This window comes from Phoxinus phoxinus (assembly GCF_949152265.1).
Source record: "Phoxinus phoxinus genome assembly, chromosome: 18".
In the NCBI taxonomy this organism is placed as follows: domain Eukaryota; kingdom Metazoa; phylum Chordata; class Actinopteri; order Cypriniformes; family Leuciscidae; genus Phoxinus; species Phoxinus phoxinus.
In genome coordinates, this window is record NC_136893.1 from 6780522 (window position 1) to 6800575 (window position 20054).

The 20054-nt window shown below is 36.2% G+C and overlaps 1 protein-coding gene across 7 annotated transcripts in view; it reads left to right on the top strand.

Moving 5' to 3' along the window:
- Window positions 1-20054, top strand: part of acap3a (ArfGAP with coiled-coil, ankyrin repeat and PH domains 3a) — a 71227-nt gene that overhangs the window by 39942 nt on the left and 11231 nt on the right. For 5 of the 7 annotated variants that reach the window (XM_079588518.1, XM_079588517.1, XM_079588521.1 and 2 more), the window contains exons 5-19: window positions 697-755; window positions 1857-2040; window positions 3117-3161; window positions 3256-3351; window positions 5286-5360; window positions 6938-6949; window positions 13435-13547; window positions 14741-14792; window positions 15205-15305; window positions 15392-15503; window positions 16158-16366; window positions 18897-18966; window positions 19078-19172; window positions 19261-19478; window positions 19752-19853. In XM_079588518.1, coding sequence (XP_079444644.1) covers window positions 697-755; window positions 1857-2040; window positions 3117-3161; window positions 3256-3351; window positions 5286-5360; window positions 6938-6949; window positions 13435-13547; window positions 14741-14792; window positions 15205-15305; window positions 15392-15503; window positions 16158-16366; window positions 18897-18966; window positions 19078-19172; window positions 19261-19478; window positions 19752-19853 — 1543 coding nt within the window. The remainder of the gene's footprint in view (window positions 1-696; window positions 756-1856; window positions 2041-3116; window positions 3162-3255; window positions 3352-5285; window positions 5361-6937; window positions 6950-13434; window positions 13548-14740; window positions 14793-15204; window positions 15306-15391; window positions 15504-16157; window positions 16367-18896; window positions 18967-19077; window positions 19173-19260; window positions 19479-19751; window positions 19854-20054) is intronic. The other 2 variants (XM_079588520.1, XM_079588519.1) reach the window with 1 other exon arrangement.

Consider the following 20054-nt stretch of genomic DNA (forward strand, 5'->3'; position numbering starts at 1 on the left):
TATTCCTGCAGTGTTGAACTCAAAAAGCCCTGAGGATCATTAGTCTTGATGTCCCTCTGTAGCTTCTGTGGTGATGTGGATGTGACGATCCTAAGTATCTTGCATCACTTCTCTTGTTTTTCTGTTGTTTCCTTCGCTCCCTCTTCTTTCTTTCCCCTCTTTCATGTCTCTCCCTCCCTGCCCGAGTGACCTATTTTTCCTCCGCCGCCGCAGCATGGCATCCGCGATCAGTTCAGACGTCCTTGCGCAGAGACTCGGCCTGAATCTCAATGAGGCACAGGGGTGTGTGTGTGATGATGATGATGATGATGATGGTGTGTGTGTTGGGAGGTCTCACACGCAGGTTTACATCCTCTAAACAGCTCACATTAAACAAACGCGAGCGCGCCATCTAGTGTTGATAGGGGGTTATTACATGCGACATTCACAACAAGTGTCTCCCAACCACATTTTTTTCAGAGGGTAATCATTCATTGCTGTGATTTGTGTGTGTTTTTGGTCTAACAATAGTCCTTCCTAAATCATAGGACAATGATCTGTTGATAAGAATGCTGTTCAAGGACTAATATAAGTTGACGGGTGCAAATGTCCTGCGTTTCTCCGAGAATAGGCTTGTCTGATGAAGAGATACTTAATAGATGCCATTGGCTCAAACTAAGATACATTTATTCGTATGTATTATTTTGTGTTTTTCAGATCCTGTTTGATCAAGCTCAGAGATCTGTGAAGCAGCAGCTGCACAACTTTGTGAAAGAGTGAGTGTACTGGACTATATTTGAACACATATTGGTGTTACTTGCCCTTCTAAAGAACTTATATTTTACATGTTGACACAATATTAAACCTGCACTTTAAATGTCACTATTACTGTAGTAGAGCTGCACCATATTGCAATTCTTCTGATAAAAATAGTGATTTAAATGTTTTTTTCCTTCTCTTTAATCTCTAGGTTTGCTGTGCTTATATATGAGATATAATTATGACTATAAACTAATAACAATACTATTGTAATAATTTACCCTGTAAAGTAAAAAATGTGTATTTAAGAATTTTTAAATACAGTACAACTGTAAAATGTCAACACTAATATTTATGTATATTAATATTTAATTAATTCATATTTATTTAATTTCCTCTTAGTAAATTAGTGTGTCTATTAGAGTGTGTTCAGAAATGCATTTTTTTATTGCAATCATATTTTTAGTTCCTAGTTTTCTTTCCTTTCAAATGAAAAATATTAAACTCACTGATATCAGTCCGAAAGGTCAGTGATGTGGAAGTGTCGCCCTGTGTTTTTATTTTTACTTCTGCAAATACGAAAGCGTTCACAATCACTGGGGACGTTTTTTTCATTATTGTGCTTCCCGCAGGGTGACTATAAATAATGATCTGACTTTTAGAGCTCATTAATAATGAATGTGTCCTCATGGAGGATAATAGGATTCTTGAGAGCAGGTTCCTATTCATTCATCACAGGTGATCACTGATAATGCAATGGGCCGAAGATTTATGTGGTAAAACGAACCACAGTATTTCAGGAAGATCTCTTCGATATGAAGCTTTTATTAGATCCACCTGATCTGTCATGTGCAATTTTTTTCAGATAATATGAATATTTCAGAGATACTGTGTTAAAATGAGGACAAAAGCCTCTCGGGTTCACCCTGAAAATGATAGAACAGGAATAGCTCACCAAAAATAAAATTTCTCACTGAAGAAGAAGAAAAAAAGAAAGAAAAAAAACTCAGTGAGATCCCAAAAACCTATTAATTTCCTTGGGATCAAACCCGAAGCCTCCATATCAGCATTAGGCCACTACAAGCCATCTAACGAATATCTGTCTGTGCTTTTTTTAGTGACGTGCGTAAATTCAAGGACACGAAGAAGCAGTTTGATAAGGTTCGGGAGGATCTGGAGATAGCACAGGTGAAGAACGCACAGGCACCTCGAAACAAACCCCACGAGGTGGAGGAGGCCACCAGCACCCTCAACTTCACCCGCAAGTGCTTCCGGCATCTCGCGCTGGACTACGTGCTACAGGTACAAACTATATATACACTTTACAACAACGTATCGTTCGTCAGCATTAGTTAATGCATTGAAGTCGGCTTACAAAAGTCTGTTCTTCCCTATTGTGACGTATATCTGAGTGAAACGGCTTCTGGAACAAGAAAAACGTAGGGCGGGGCTTGATTTTGTCCATGGGGAATTGATTGGATGGTTGTGGTCTGCTGTTGGTGGATCTCATGTGAGTGACAGGAGCACCGCCTTCGTACCAGTAAACACGTCATCAGAGAAGAGATGTCACTGCAAGGGGGAGGGGAAGTCATTTTAATTAAAGATTACGAGGGCACTGGAATTTTAAGAAAGTAATGATGTGCACGGATACATTTATAATAAATACTGCAGTATTTCCCCAAATTTTCCCATATTTTTAATTTCCGCAAAAAAAATTTACATTTTGATTTCATGTTGACTTCAACATGAATTATCAATGGACAGCATTTATTAACCTTTGATAATGAAAATGTTCATGTCAGTTCGCAGTGCATTAACTGATGTTAACATACAAATTTTGATTTTAATAAATGTATTTGTAAATGTGGAACTTAAATGATGTGAGAAATCTGAATTTCCTAGAGCTTTTGAAATATAAAAGGTCTTTATACCATTGAAACATTCTGCAAGTTGTGCTTAAAACGTCCACCTTATTATATATATATATATATAAAAAAATGTATTTAGTCAAGCTCCAAAAGGTCTGTGATGTCACACGGGCAAAAACATTTGCATATATATATATATATTTATAAGTGCTTAACAAATTTATTATGACCACCTGTCATAATAAAGAGAAAACGCATATATTTTAGGAATCTGTCAAAAACTTGTTAAAAACGTAAAATGTTATTGTCATTTATTAGGCAGATAACAATCTGCAACAACTAAATAGTCTTAATTCACACATAATGAACATAAACATAATATTGTGTTTGGCGTCCTTTGGCCTTGATAAGAGCTTGCATTCTTGCTAGCATTGTTTTTAGATAGATAGATAGATCGATAGATATGAACATATAAGAGTGTTTTATAAATATCTCTTTTCCCCCATATAGATCAATGTCCTTCAAGCCAAAAAGAAATTTGAGATCTTGGATGCGGTGAGTATCAGAGATGTATTTTTTCCCTGGCATATGTAAATCTATAGCTTCGTTGTGAACTCTGCAGCGTGTGTATCTGTCCTGTTCTCTGCAGATGTTATCCTTCATGCATGCGCAGTACTCCCTGTATCAGCAAGGCTACAACCTCCTGGATGAGATCGACCCCTACATGAAGAAACTGGCAGCTGAGGTGAGCACTGTTGCGTTTCCTCCTCACAGCTGGCGGACAGGTTTGGATGAACCATTTATAAAGCTGGACAAAATGTGAATTTTATAAAAACGATAAATAAATAACTTAATTTACATGTGATGCCACATTTTTTTTTTTTATTTCAAGGTCACAAATGTATTTGTATTTGCAAAACAAAAAAGTATATATATTTTTTAAACATTTCATGACAAGACAAGACTATTCGGTCCCACTTTATATTAAGTGGCTTTAAGTACTATGTACTTACATTGAAATTAATAGTTTGATACAATGGACTTATTGTGTACATACATGTTTTTACATTGTACTTATATTTTTAAAATACCTGCATGTAATTACAGCTGTAATTAATGTATGTAATTACATTTGTAATTAAACTGTTGACCCTTCCCTTAAACCTTAACCCACCCTTAAACTTACCCATACCAGCACACCTGTCTCTAACCTTACCCGTATCACACCGCAATAGCAGCAAAAGTGTTTTACATTACAACATGAACACAATAAGTACATTGTACTTATTTTTCGATGTAAGTACATAGTACTTAAAGCCACTTAATATAAAGTGGGACCGACTATTCAATTTTCATTCTCTGAATTAAAAATAAATAAATCCTAAAATAAATAAATAAACCCCCAGCATCGACACAGCCTCAAATTAAGCAAATACTGTGATATTCAAATGTTCAAATCTAGTTTTTAGTTAAAGGGATACTTCAGGATTTAGCATTAAGCTTTATATCAGTAGAAAACCTGTAATATTTTCAAATACTATTATAATCCCCTCTATTATAATTATAATATTAATTTTGGCCAGAGGCTAAAAACTACAGCCAGTAGAAGGCGCTAGATCTGCATGTTTTCAACCCGCCCATAGAGGGTGGGATCTCACTCACAGAATGTACAAATAGTGTCAGCCATCTTTTATTTGGAAGCTAAGCTAACAGGTTCTTATTCTGTGGAGAAAGCCGAGTAGTAGGGGTTACCATCCTCTTTTTCCAGACATGTCCGGCCGTCGAGATCGTCCAAAATGTCCGTGATTCGGCTTTAGCTTTCTGCAGTTGGCAATTATTGTTTACATGCACACCTTTTGTTTCAATCTAACTGAATTCATTCCCATTGGTGAATCTGAATGTAGTGTTTACATGAACGCTAAACAAGTGATCGGTTAATGTGCGTTTTAACATTGCTAAGAAAATTCCCTCTCCTCCGTGAGAGATACAAGACGAGACCGGTGCGTCTCACAGGTGTCGCTCATCAGTAATCCCGCCACCGGCATCACGCCATTCTCCCGCGGCCGTCAGTCTCGTCCTGCTCGCCACAGTAAACATGATGAATGCCGACTGTAGAACGCAAAAGCCGAATCCTGGACATTTTGGGCGGTCTCGAAACCCCGGGCAGACTCGTCATGGAGACTCACTAGTAGCCTAGCCTTGTTGTTTAACTGCGCTCTTATCGGTAGGCGTGGCCTCGTAGGGCAGTGAAGCAAGTGCATTCTGGGAGTTGTTGTCTTTCATCCACATGAGCCAAAAATGCATTGTCTGGCTTTTCTCAGTCTAGAAGGCTCCAAATTAAAAAAATAATTTCACATTTCTACTACATAAATGACCCATTTTAAATACACATTCATCTTTACAGAGGTGAAGTATCCCTTTAAGAATGCTTTGTGTGTTTAAAACACATTCACCTCAGACCAACAAGCGCCTGATCTCTATCTGATTTCTGTCTATTTAGTTCATCGACGAACCATGTTACATCACTAACTTTAGTGCTAAATTCCCCGTCACATCTGAAAGCGCAGTGCTACAATGGACACAGATAGACAACCAATGCCTGCAGAATGAACATGATCACGTTTTCTTAATAAATACATGACAACAACAAACTTCTAATGACTGTTCATCTTGTCATAGCTGGATCAACTGGTGATTGATTCAGCGATGGAGAAGAGAGACATGGAGCATAAACATGCCACGATTCAGCAGAGGGTAAGAATGGACACACACACACAAACAAAAACTCAGTTAAAGTGTCCCTATTATGCTTTTTCAGACATTACCTTTCATGTAGTGTGTAATATAGTTTCAAAGATCAAAGGGGAGATTATATGTACCTATATTATGATTTTTGTTTTTTTTGGCCTTGGATGCATGTAAAACCTATTGTAGGATACCTTAAAAATTAAGAGCCTTAAAAATAGCATATATAGGGGCCTTGATATCCACTTTTTTGACTGTTACTAAAGATATTCTGACTAATACCACTGTTGACTCGTGTCTAATGCCGGAGTTAGGCTGTTAAAGACGATAATCTTCTAAGTGTTCGGCATTCTTAATGTTAGTGATAGAGGATTATTCATGCTTTAATTTGACTAGTCAAAATACTAAAGACTTAACTCCTAATTCCTTTTCGTAGCACAATAAAGTTTCGATTTGAACCTAGTTTTGCAAAGATGAAAGCTACGGTGGCTCACGTCTTGCCTGCGTCGGTTTCCTAACCTCTTGTTTTTCATGTTTTCTCTCCATTTTCAAAAAACTAAAAGGTAGAAAGAATATTGATTTTAAAGATCTTTTTCATGTTTGGTTAAATAAAGCCCCGAGTTATTTAAAGACATCTTTATGGATACTTTCTCCTTCAGTGTTTGTACTTTTTGTTTTTCTGGCAGGAGTAGAAAAAAAAAAACTTCTGTCCTCAAATGTCCCAGTTATTAATGATGTTGGGCAGACAGGAAGTGGATATATTTTGGGCGAACAGAAAATAGACGTTGCTGAAGTTCCTTCAGAGGATTCTCTGCAACAACTCTGACAGCGCTGCTTGTGTTCTGACACCTAGTTGAAAAAAGATTTACAGACAGATTTCTACATTATATTTGCTCCAGTATAATGAGTCCCACGCACACATAAACTCCAGACTTGAGTTAATACCAAACAGATATATGTGAAAAAGCGTAACTAGTTTGATCTTAGTCCCTCAGCTAAAATGAAATGATACTAAAACTGCCAGTAGATGGTGACAAATCATTGTCTTAACAAGTGAGTCATTGAATCATTCGGTCAAATGATTCGTTCAAAATGGCTGATTCATTCAGGTACAAAGAAGTGAGTGAGTCGTCAAGTTATTCATTAGAACGATTCGTTCAAAAACGCAGATTCCTTCAGTAACGAAACTGAAACTGTGTTGCTCCGGCTCTACTGTTTTTGAATAGTTTTGTTGGCAAAATAGAGGAAAAACAGACAATATTGTGTCTAAAATGTGAGTCACCTAATAGCCACTTTAAAAATTTACACACCTAAAAATGTACTTTTATCACTATCACATTTGCAAACGTGCTGATATTCGGGAAAACAGAAGCATATATATATATATATATATGTATGTGTATGTATATATTAAAAAAACAAGAACTTATACAGAGTCTTTTTTGTGCCTTATCTAGGTTTTTGGAAGTATTTTAATTAATTTTGGTTAGCCCAAGCCCAAGAATTATTAGAATTATTTCTAATGTTAATTTTTCTTCTGTTTTTCTTCCATCTGGTGCTCTGGGACTGTCTTCATCCTGATTTAGACACTGTTACAGGTGAGTGTCTTACTCCTAAACCCTAAATATGGATAATAAAACTCTGCTTTAATGTGGCTTTCAACAAGGACGCACTCTAAAATGTCTAGATGGTTTTTAGGGGAATAAAGTGTAATTTCCCACACATAATTCTAACCCAAATCCTGTGAGTGTTGTGTAACTGATGATATAATTACAGTTCAGTGAGACCGATTGATATGTCCTACAAACGTATCTGGCTTATGTAACGGCCGATGGCTGTCCCATCATCCTCCACTCTGCACAGCAATTATTCAGTGGATATTTCTCCCTCTATGGATTTTTTTCCCAGCTTCTTGTGGCTGATGAGAAAGCCAGATGTTTTTCTTTGTGTATTGTTTAAGAGATGCTTTCTGGGATAGCTTTGGATGCGGTTGATCTTCAGCGTTCATTCAGGAAACACTCGCACTCCATCATAGCAATTACCCACAAACCATGGTGACAGTATTGGGCTTACGGCATCAGTGAGGAACATATGGCCTCAGAGCCACATTAAGGAGAAACTTACCCATAATTCCACATTGTTGTGATTTTTAAACCACAGATGCCTGTTCTGTTTCTGAGTAATTGTCTAAGCTCATATCTTCTTTTCTGTCACAAACCCCCTGGTAAGTTCTTACAAAACTGTTTGTTTGAAATGCATTATGAAGTGTCTCTCTCTCTCTTACTGCGAAACTAACTGTTCTGACTGGTTGCTAAGGTGTCCTGAGTGGTTGCTAGGTGGTTGATTACTGTTCAAGTCAAAAGAGCCCACCCTAAAGTCTCTTTCTGGATTATTGTTAAGTGGTTTCTAGGGTGTTGTTAGTGGTTGCTAGGGTGTTCTGAGTGGTTGTTAAGGTGTTATATGTGGTTGCTAGGTGGTTGCTTACTGTTCAAGTCAAAAGAGCCCACCATAAAGTCTGTTTCTGGGTTATTGTTTAGTGGTTCCTAGGGTATTCTTAGTGGTTGCTGAGTGGTTGTTATGGTGTTCTGAGTTACTTACTGGTCCAGGTTTTTAACACCAAAGTTTCTTTCTGGATTAAGTGGTTGCCATTGTGTTTTGAGGGGTTGCTAAGGTGTTCTATGTAGTTGCTATGTGGCTGCTTATTGTTCAAATCAAAATAGCCCACCCTAAATTCTCTTTCTGCATTATTGTTAAGTGGTAGCTAGGGTGTAGTTGCTAGGTGGTGACTTAAGGTGTTCTGATTAGTTGTGTGTTTTGAGTGATTGATATGTGATTGCTAGGTTCTGTGTGGTTGCTAGGTGGTTGCTTACTGGTCTAGTCAAAAGACCCCACCCCAAAGCCCCTTTCTGGATTAAGTGGTTGCTAAGGGGTTGCTAAGGTGTTCTATGTGGTTGCTAGATGGCTGATTATTGTTCAAATCAAAAGAGCCCACCCTAAATTATTTGTCAATATGATATACAATGTCAAATAAGCAGAAGCAACATTTATACATTGAATTTTATGACTGCGTACAGTTGGTAACACCCACAGTAAGGTATATTTCTTGCATAATTAACACATTATTAATGGTGCTAAACGCATTTTGACACATGCGCTGACTCATGAACAAAAATCTAGTCTGTGTTATTTCAGAATTAAAGATATTTGCTTGTCAGTTACGGCTTGTTGCAGTTTCACAAAGGATAGTGCCACCTAGTATGTGATGGGAAGATGTGTTGATGTTTCACAGATTAATTATAATGTGTTTCTGTGATTACAGTAGATGGAAATGGTAATTGTTTTATGCTGTTGGATAAAGTAAGCATGACATTCTTGAAGTCTTCATTGCAAGTAATACTGCCGTTGTTCTTATGGCTTCACGGCACTTCACTACAAATATAAGACGCCCTAAATTTGAAGTTTAATATTTCATCCAGTGTTTTTATCCCGCTGGAATACTTTAAAATTTGATAGACTTTGTAGTTCAAACAGACGACGGCTTTTATAAGCTCACACGTCATCGGCAGTGCCTAAAATAGCGCCGATAGTCTTCTGCAGTCTTACAATGTTGTGTGAGATGCTGCACAGAAGATTCTTCCAGCACAGCTGACAGGTATTGAAATATCCAGATTTTTAATGACATTTGTTTTAAGACGAACAGACAGATATTTGGTTGATTGCTCTTTTAAATGATAACGAGAAGCATTTTTACCTTCAAAGTAAAATGTTGTGGTTATGGACTAAACGTCGGTTTGAAAGGAAAGAAAGAAAAAAAGATCTAGTTTTATTGCATGTACATGATCTGTTTGCAGTTAGTTGTAATAATGAAATAAAGTTGGTGTGTTGGTGGCGTGGGGTGCGGAGCTCGTGGGACGGCAGCTGTATGTTAATGAGCTTTAGCAGTGGGCACTGGATTGGAAACACTCATGATCGACCCTCTGCTGAAGCTGCACGGCTGACTATGAGAGGCTGCGTGACTCACACACGCTGCATTGACTGCACACTCGTTTAGCTGAGCCGAGGCGCTACTAGAGGATCCAATGATTTTAAAATACGTAAAACATTTAAGGATGAAGATCTTCGGAAGGTTGGACTTCACTTTGGTGAGTTGCTGCATTAATGCTGTTGGCGATTCTCTTTCATGTTTACATTTTGTAGCCAAATAGAAAGTGTTGAATAGAAAGTGTAGAATAGAAAGTGTAGAAGGAATAGAGTGTGGGGGGATTTGGATTAAAATGATTTGTATTTATTAATCTTAAATTTCTTTTGAATGGCCATATAATATAAAGCATGCATTTGTCTGATAGTTTTGTATAAAAAAAAAAATATATATATGTATGTGTGTGTGTGTGTGTGTGTGTGTGTGTGTGTGTGTGTGTGTGTGTGTGTGTGTGTATATATATGTGTGTGTGTGTGTGTGTGTGTGTGTGTGTATATGTATGTGTGTGTATGTGACTGTGTGTTATTTTATATACTAAATACCGTTATATTATACAATATAATACACCATTTTTTTGTGATATTATATGGGTGATTTATGGGTGTATATAAATACACAAAACTGTATACAGACATTCTTTTTATTTGTATGTTCTGATATATATATATATATATTCTCTTTTTCTCCTAATCTTTCCACTTTAATAGATTTAAAGCTATGGGACTGGGAGCATAACTGCGTTTATCCGTGTGTTTGTAAGTGTGTGGGAATATGGCAGCGGAGGGCGAGTGAAAGGGAGGGTGTTTTCTGCACCATTCAGAACTTGAGTGAAGCTGTAAGGAGACACAACTGAATGGATGTGAATGTTTGAACAGTCACCCTGCTGTGGATTTGGGTAAAATGAGTGACTATAAATAAGCTGTATTGTCACAACCAGTTTGAGAAGAAGAAAAGACTAGATCTTCACATTTTCTCTAGGAAACGTGCAAGCTCCACGACACTAAAGTGATGTGGCAGTTTGCTAAGTGGTTATCAGTGTTGGGAAAGTTACATTATTAAATATAATGCATTACAATATTGCCTTACTCCCTAAAAAAAAGTAACTAACTTACTCCCTAAAAAAGTAACTTAGTTACTTTTTATGATAAGTAATGCTTTGTTACTTTTGCGCTAGTTTTTCTCATGTGGGCTTGGCTTGCTTGTTTCTTTTTTAATAACAAAATAAAACCCTCAGGCTGATGAAAATGCAAATTCACTCCTGTACAGTAGAGGGTGCAACTCAATTAATCCTTTCAGCTGTGCTGCCATTCTGGAGCGCAGAAGAAGAACTTTCAACAATCTTACTTCAGCAAAAAATAAAACACAAATGTGAAAGTTATTTTTAGATATTAGTACGGTTGAATTGGATCATCAGAGGTCAGCAGCAAAGATATTGGTTAATAAAGTGAGATTAAATACATTTTATTTAGCAGGTTTGCGTAATATTTTGAGTTTGCATTTCACTGTTTTCAGGAATACTGAACCTTTTTTTGTGCAAGTGAGATGAGTAAATGCCATTTAGTCTAGAACTACATTAACCATCATGTTCACACACAACACCTCTGCACACACTCCCGATTTCTCTCAACATGGGGACAGGAGAGCTGTCAGTCAATACATTTATTCAACTTATTTGAAAAAGTAACTCCGATATTGTGTTGAAAAAGTAACTCCGATATTGTGTTGAAAAAGTAACTCCGATATTGTGTTGTAAATTTAAAAGTAATGCATTACTTTACTAGTTACTTAAAAAAAGTAATCTGATTACGTAACTCGCGTTGCTTGTAATGCATTACTCTGGTGGTGGTTATTATACAGTGGTTGTTTACTTTTAGTCTTTACATGATTATATTAAACAACAGTGTCTCATGTATTTGATCAAGGGACATCGAATGATGTTACGCAATCTTGCTTAAGATGCAAGAGCACACTGTTTCTATTCAAAGAGTTCTTTCAGCGGGACGTCCCTTCTCTGTCAGACCTGCTAGTGAAGTGTGGAAGCAGCTTTATCTTGAGGTCTTCAGAGGGTTCACGAGAGGCCAGGACGCTTTGAAAGTTTTGACAGTGCCACAGACTGATAGGAAGCTGAAGGCTGAAACTTTTTCAAGGACTTTTGTTTGACTTGTGAAATGATCTAGTTATGAAGACATGATGAATGACCCAGTTTATCTCTAGTCGTGCACCCTAATCAGTGCGGCGCCGTCAGTGCATTTTACAATTTGGTGTAAGATTTACTTTGAAATTATGTTTACGTGAAAATTGCTAGTAAATTTTAACAAATAGTTACAAAGAAACCGCAAGTAACACATTGGAATTTTGAAGTAAAATGACTGAAATAGTATTTTCTTGTAAAAGGTACTTATAATATCAGAAAAAATAATTATTTACAGTGCAGTTTTGATTGTATTGCTCACAAGTTGCTCTTTAGGACATGTTTCTTTTTGGTAACAACTTTGTATTGAATGTCTCTCTTAAAAATAGACACAAATGAGACAATTGACAAACAATAAGATATAAAGCTGTAAAATGAATGTGGATAAAGTTTGGAATAATTATGATTTTTTTTTATGTTTTAGAAAGAAGTCTCTTCTGCTCATCCAGGCTGCATTTATTTTAATCAAAAATACAGTAAAAACAGTAATATTTTCTATTATTTCTATTCCTGTGATGCAAAGTTGAATTTTCAGCATCATTACTCCAGTCTTCAGCGTCACATGATCCTTCAGAAATCATACTAATATGACGATTTACTGCTCAATTATTAATTATTATTGGTCCTCATTATCCGTATGTGTTCATTATTATAATTTTTCTAAACCGTTTTTGCTGCTTAATATTTTTGTGGAAACTGTGATACACTTTTCCATGATTTTTTGATAAATAGAAAGTTAAAAACTTGAAATATAATTCTTTTGTAACATTATAAATGTATTTCCTATCACTTTTGATCACTTGTGACATTGCTGAGTAAAATTAATGAATGTTATAAAATGTTTGAATAATTGTACTTTACCCTGAAATTTTGAATGGTAGTGTATCACAATTTCCACAAAAAATATAAAGCAGCCATAATAACTGTTTTGAACATTGATTATACAATTAAAAATGTTTCTTGAGCAGTAAATCAGCATATTAGAATGATTTCTGAAAGATCATGTGACACTGAAGACTGGAGTAATGATGCTGAAAATTCATGACAGGGATAAATTAAATTTTACAATATATTTAATTAGAAAACCGGTTTACATTTTAATAACATTTCACAATTTTACCATTTTACTGTATTTTTGATCAGATAAATGCAGCCTTGGTGAGCATAAGAGACTTAATTATTCCAAACTTTTAGTCAGTAGTGTATACATTTAATATCAGAAGAGTTTGATGAGAAGTGTGAGTTCATTCTGAGACTTTTGATTGCCGACTGTATCTCGGCAACTTTGAGCACAGTTTGAATCTTTGAAACTCTAAATGAGACACATCCGTGAAGTTTCTCATTCAGCGCTGCACTTGTATTAAAGTCTTCTTCCCTGTGGAATCACTTCCGCCTGATGCTTTCGATGTCCCCTTGAGCTTATACTGGTATAATACCATTAAGCACATGTGACGGCTGACAGCATATCATTCCTCCACTCAGAGATAATCAATAGAAATGCCCTGAACTGAGGAGGTTGTTGTGGTAAGGACCTCCCATGATGATCCACCTCTCAGATTCAGCAGAGAGTCGAGAGCATTGAGTGTGCTGCTGAAACCGGGGACATTATTGTGAGCGGTGAGTGTGAATATGAATGCTAAGCACATCGGTTGGACATGTTCAGATGCTTACGCAACAGCTTGCGTCACCGAGGATATGCTCTGGTGGGACATCTGAGAGCGCTGGATGAGACACTTCTAGTGTGAATTTGGGCATCTGCTCTACTTACAACCTCTTGTTTAATAATGAAGCGTAAGCAGTACCACGGACTGAATGTAATGTATTTTGTTGCATTGGTTCGGTTGTTGGGGTATATGGCCTTGACTTGATGTATCTTTCTTGCTTTAAAGCTCCACTATTGTTTTGTCATTCAGGACTTTGCATATGACGACCCAAAGTTGGAGTTCAACGTGGATGCGCCCGACGGATTGGTGATGGAGGGCTATCTGTTCAAGAGGGCCAGTAACGCCTTCAAAACATGGAACAGGTTGGTCGAACTGGTTAAGATGATGTTCAGGATTGGATGGAAACTAAATTAAATTTGGGCTACGTTTACACGACAACGATGTAGTAAAAACGGAAAAGTTTTCCCGTCGTATTTTCACGTGCAGATGACAATGTTGTCAAAATGATATACGCTGTATTATTCAGTAGTTGGCGATGTGACCGTAAAGAAACACTTCCTGCCTTCAGACTGAACACGCAATATGCATGCACATCGTTTTTGTAGTTTACACAGTGAAAACAGTATCGTTTTCAAAAACGTGCACTTTGAATCCCGTTTTCAAAAGTTTGCGTTTTCAGGCCTGTTGTCGTGTAAATGAACGGCCAAAATGCATACAAAGTTTTCCGTTGTAAGTTAAAAACGGTGTCGCCGCTGTCAAGTAATCGACCACTTAATCAGTTAATTAAATTTATTGTGATTAATTAGCCATTGTAAAACCCATATTGTTGAATCTGAATAGCCATTGTTTACTTTTAATCAGGCATAATGCGAGTAGGTCATGGTTGGGTTTTAGGGAAGCAAAGCAACAATATACAATAAAAGCATTATAATTATTTAGCTATGCACTGATAATCACAAAAATCTTGCCTGATACCGATTATTATTTTTATGCTATATTTCGGCATTACAACATTATCGTTAAACAGAATGAAATATGGATATTCATTTTGAGATTTACTAAGGATGGCATTTAACAGCGTTATTTTTTAAATATTTTTTTTTATGAAATAAGTGTTATTAAATTATTTTAATAACAATAACCCTAACCATAAAGTATATTTTTTAAAGATTCACTTTAAGTGAGTTACATATATAGTACATAATATAGTAAAAGTTATGTAAAAAAAATTAAGTGAGCATGCACAATTAAATATGCAACATCATAATCCAATAAATTAAACCAATAAAAATCAGGAGATAATTGATATGCTACTGAGATATTATTATATATAGTATAATAATTTAGCATTATTCGGTCGTTTTTAAACCTAGTTTGCTCGGTCTCAGCAATTGAATGTATAAAAACAAGTCATTTGTGTGCGTGCGTGTGTGCGTGCGTGTGTGCATGCGCGTGTGCGTGAGAGTGAGAGTGTGTTAGTGAATTCTGTCTACCAAATTAGAATTCCAGTATATTCATATGGAAATTGATTTTCAAAAAAAAAACTCTTTTTCAGGCGATGGTTCTCCATCCAAAACGGCCAGTTGGTTTATCAGAAGAAACTAAAGGTAAGTTCAGTAACTGGACACAGAAGTCCCAGCACTTCAGACAGGTAATCTGTCATCGACTCTATACAGTAGAGAATGAGCTGGGAACGTGTCAGTGGATCAGCAGAATTCTTCAGCTCAGGATCAATGATGGTCAATCTTCACCTCATCGGTCACTGAGCGGTTACATACAGTTTTACTAGTCCATCCAGGCAGCATATCTCTAAAGCACTCAGTCTTTTTGAAGATAACAAACTCATTCCCTGACAAATCAATGCTTCTCATCTGTATATTCCTGTCGAAGTGCTTACTCAGGGTGCTTGCTTATATTACTGTGACACAGTGCTGTTGAATGCATTTCAGAGGGGAATGGGTTCATTTAGAGTTTTTCTTTAAGTCAGCGTAGTTTCAGGCATCTCGGTGTTTTCCACAGGATTCGCTGACGGTTGTTGTGGAGGACTTGAGACTGTGTTCAGTCAAACCTTGCGAGGACATCGAGAGGAGGTTCTGTTTTGAAGTCGTGTCTCCCACCAAGTGAGTCGTTGACCAGTTCCTGTTCAGAGAAGCTTAGACTTGCAGAACTACTAGTAGTAATCGTTTTCTATGGATGTATATTGCAGGAGCTGTATGTTACAGGCCGAGTCGGAGAAACTTCGGCAGGCCTGGATCCAGGCGGTCCAAGCCAGCATCGCCTCAGCGTACAGAGAGAGTCCAGACAATTATTATATTGAGGTTTGTACAGTCTACATGTTGATAAAGAAGCATAAATGCGTTTGTGTTAAGAAAATAGTGACACAATCACTCTATACTCAAATAAGGCTGGGCAAGTAGATGCAAAATACAAGTAAATACAGTAAAAATCATTATATATATGTGTATATAATTGTTTTTTACGGTTTTAAAATTATTTACAAATTAATTGTTGATTGTGTTTTGAACTTATTTCTTGAAATAAGATAGATAATCATTAGACTACAACAAAGAACATATTTTTTTAAATAATAATATCCATTATAATTTTTATTATTATTATTAAAATAACTATTTTTATCATCAACATTATCATTTTATTTATGCCAAATGTTGTGTATACTTTCGTCCAATTTTTGTAGCAATTTTTTAATTTAAAGTTTCTGATTTGAGTAATGTAATAATCTAAATCTATTTGTAAAAAAATATATATATATACTTTAGTAAATAATTTTAAAGTACTATACCATTTAACTACTTTTGTAAACCTTTCTACTGAACACAAACAAATCAATAAATCATTGTTTTGTTGAATGGGACAGTTGAAAAGAACTGATTGACATAAATGTTTGAAGCTGATATGTGTCGTTTCCCCCCAGTAACTCTGAGCGTGTGTGTGTGTGTGTGTGTCTCCAGCGTTTGGACCGGACCGCCTCCCCGTCCATCAGCAGTATAGACTCTGCAAATGAGGCCCGAGAGCGCAGTGGACGGGGCGAGAGCATTCTCCTGCGTATCCTGTGTCTGCCGGGGAACCAGCAGTGCTGTGACTGTGGGCAGGCCGACCCCCGCTGGGCCAGCATCAACCTGGGCGTCCTGCTCTGCATCGAGTGCTCCGGCATTCACAGGTTAGCCGTGGAACTGATCATGACGGATCACTATACCAAAAGAAAGTCCGAGTTCAGTTTTTACCGTGACCAGCCACTGTAAGCATGTTGTGTCGCGCACCCCTGGACTTGGTCGGGTCAGATTTGATCCTCTGGTTAGTCCGAGGCGAGCCGGTTGACAGGACAAGAGAGAAGGCCAGCGACTGCTGTTTCTTTGCTGTAGGCAGACAGCGCTTCATATAAAGGAAAATATTATTATTATTATTATTCATCCATTTCAATAAACAATTTAGCTAATTATAATTATTAATATGAATATAATAATAAATATTGTTAATAATAAAAAACAATACTTTTACCTACTACTACTAATTATTGTTATTGTTAATATTAATGTTATTATTCAACCATTTCTGTCGTAAAACAATTTTGCATAAATTGCTAATAATACAAATACTAATTATTATTCTTAATATACTTCTATTATTACTACTACTACACATATTAATCATTAATTCATTATTATTGTTTCCCAACTATTTCCATCACAAAACAATTTTGTGTAAATTGCTTATAATAACAATAATTCTACTACTAATTATTAGTGTTAATATACTTCTACTAATAACAATAATAATAATGATAATAATAATACTTTTTTTTTACCATTTCCATCACAAAACAATTTTGCATAAATTGCTAATAATAACAATAGTTCTGTCATGATTCCTGTCTTGTGTTCCTCTTGTCTTGTGTGGACTTTTGTTATTTCCTATTCTGTCCCATGTTTTGTAGTCCTTTGTAGTTTTTCTTGTTTATTAGTCTCCCCAGGTGTTTCTAATTAGCCACGCCCCCTTGTTATCTAGTTTAGCTTGTTTGCCTCTGTATTTAAACCCTGTGTCTTGTGTCAGTGTTTGTGGGTTCTTGTCTTTGTAATGTTGTTTGTTCTGTTCCGGAGTCCTGTTCCCGAGTTTAAGTCTGTCTAGTTTTGAGTTTATTTAGCAGTAGTAGTAGTAGTAGTACAAGTATATTAACAATAATATATTTTATTTTTTAACCATTTCCACCACAAAACAAATGACCATTAATAATAATAATTAATGTTAATAATACTATTATCATTATTATAGTTAATATTAAATGTTGTTGTTGTTGTTGTGTATACCTAATATTTCATCCAATAATGAAAAATATAATTAAAATTTGAAAGTATTTGTGGTTCTTGCCTCAAAAAACAGTAATAATTTTATTGTATGACCATTCCACCCCTTCTTTGCCCTTGCATTTCAAAAGTGCAAATAAAATCATGTTTTCCATAATATGACCCATTGTAGGAGTTCATGAGATATATTAACCCGAGCTTTGAATATCAGATTGTTACCTTTCTGGTTTAATCATGAGACATGATGTTGGCTGGCTGTTTATGCAACCCTGTCTGGACTGTCTTCTGGATATCCACACCTCTCACACTGAGCTCACATCAGACTTTTGCTCCAGACAAAGTGGCAAACCATCACACAATCTTCGCCCGTTCTAACTTGGTTGCCTGGAAACGCTGATCTGGTGGGCAGAACACACATTAACATGACAGTGTGGGCCGTCCCGGTGCTGCTCTCCTCAGCTTGAGTGGGAAACTTCTTGCTTGGATTGTTAGTGAACGGTGGGAGTGAGACGCCCTCGGAGAACTTCTGCAGTCACAAACTTTTCTGTCAAGGAAACTTACAGATATAGCTTTTTTTATAACCTATTGAATATTGATTATTTGTGTCCAATAACAGATATGCAAAACATATATTTATTTATGAATATATTTATATTTCATATAAAAATTGATTTAATTATTGTTTTATTTCTGCATTTTGACACAATAATAAATAATACAAGAAAAAAGGAATAAAAATGATAATAAATACTAATAAAAACTACCGTGATTATCATCATTGTTGTTGTTCATGCAAAATTGTTTTATAATAATAACAATGAATAACAACAACAACAATTATTATCATCAGCAGCAGCATTTATGTGGTTTTATGTATAAAAATGATAATAATAACCATAGTTATCATCAATGTAATTTATGCTAAATTGTTGTTATAATAATAAAAACAAGAATGAATAATAACCAACAACCAGCATTATCATCATTATTTATGCAATCTTTATTAATAATAAAAAAAAAATATTATTCAACCATTTCTATCACAAAACTATAATAAATCAGTAAAATTGCATAAATAATAACAATGATGAAGGTTATGATTGTTGTTGTTTATAAAATGTTATTTATGCAAAGTTGTTTTGCTGTAAAAAAAAAAATTGGAAATGCATTTTCATCTTTCGGCAAAAGACGATCCCAAAGTGCAATGTGACAGGCTTCCAAGATGGCGGATAGAATTGAGAGAAATTTTGTGTATGCTTTATATTTCATCCAGGAATTGAATTATATCTAATTAAAATGTAACAGTATTTGCAGTATTTGTGTATAGGTGTTATAACACAAATGGCCAAAATATTTTTTTTCGACCAATGTTTTTCCTTCTTTTCACAGGAGTTTGGGAGTGCACTGTTCAAAGGTCCGTTCTCTCACCCTGGACTCATGGGAACCGGAGTTACTGAAGGTCAGCTCAAATATCCAGATTATTCTCCTAATCTCTCTTCGGATGACCTTTCCCTGTGACATGATCAAACATGCTCTGACAATAACTGCCGTCTGCTCTGTCGTCACACAGCTGATGTGTGAACTAGGAAACGGCATCATCAACCACATCTATGAGGGGAGCTGTGAAGAGCAGGGCCGGAAGAAACCGGGACCCAGCAGCTCCAGGTGAGGGACGAGGGACACGAGGGGGAAAAGTGGCTCTTTATACGTCAGGCTGAATGTTGAATGTTCAGTTGCTGCCTCGATTTTTCAGGCAAGAAAAGGAGGCCTGGATCAAAGCGAAGTATGTGGAGAAGAAGTTCCTGAAGAAGATGATGAACGGCGAGGTTGTGGTTAACGGCGGGAGAAAATCCGAGCGCCGATGGAACACCAGGAAATGCAGGAGACACAACAGCGCCACCACCGTCCCCAAACCACACCGGAAATACAGACAGGATCCAGGCAGTGCGTCTCCTGCAACACTTTCCTCAGGTAATCTATACTTATTATTAGTATTATTATTATTATTTACTGTTTAAGAAAGTACCATGGTTGTATCATGTTTTTTGACAATTTCAGTGCTTGATAATGAGAATACCATGGTATTGTGTGAAGTGCTTTGGCGTATATACCATGGTACATGAATATGGAAATCATTCAGTGTTATTGTATTACCGTCTGATACCATCATCAGTGAACGATAGAGTTGTCAGAAGATGTGTTAAATTGCAGAAGTTTACTTTTTTATTGTTTTTCAATTCTCAGCAACGGCTGCTCTGGAGAGAAAGTTCAGACGGGAATCCCTCTTTTGCCCAGATGAGTTGGACACTCTTTTCTCCTATTTTGACACTGGTTCAGGACCTCGCAGTAAGTATTATATTCTATAATTTTATATTATATAAGTATTATATATGGCCAATGGAATTATACTTTCACACTTTTAATTGCTTGGCTTGTGGTTTGTTAGTTGTCGTTTTTGTTTTCTGTTTTGCTTTATCTTGCTTTGCATTTTGCCTTGCTTAGTTTTTTTGTTTACTTTTGTTTGCTTTGTTTTATTGGTTTTATTTT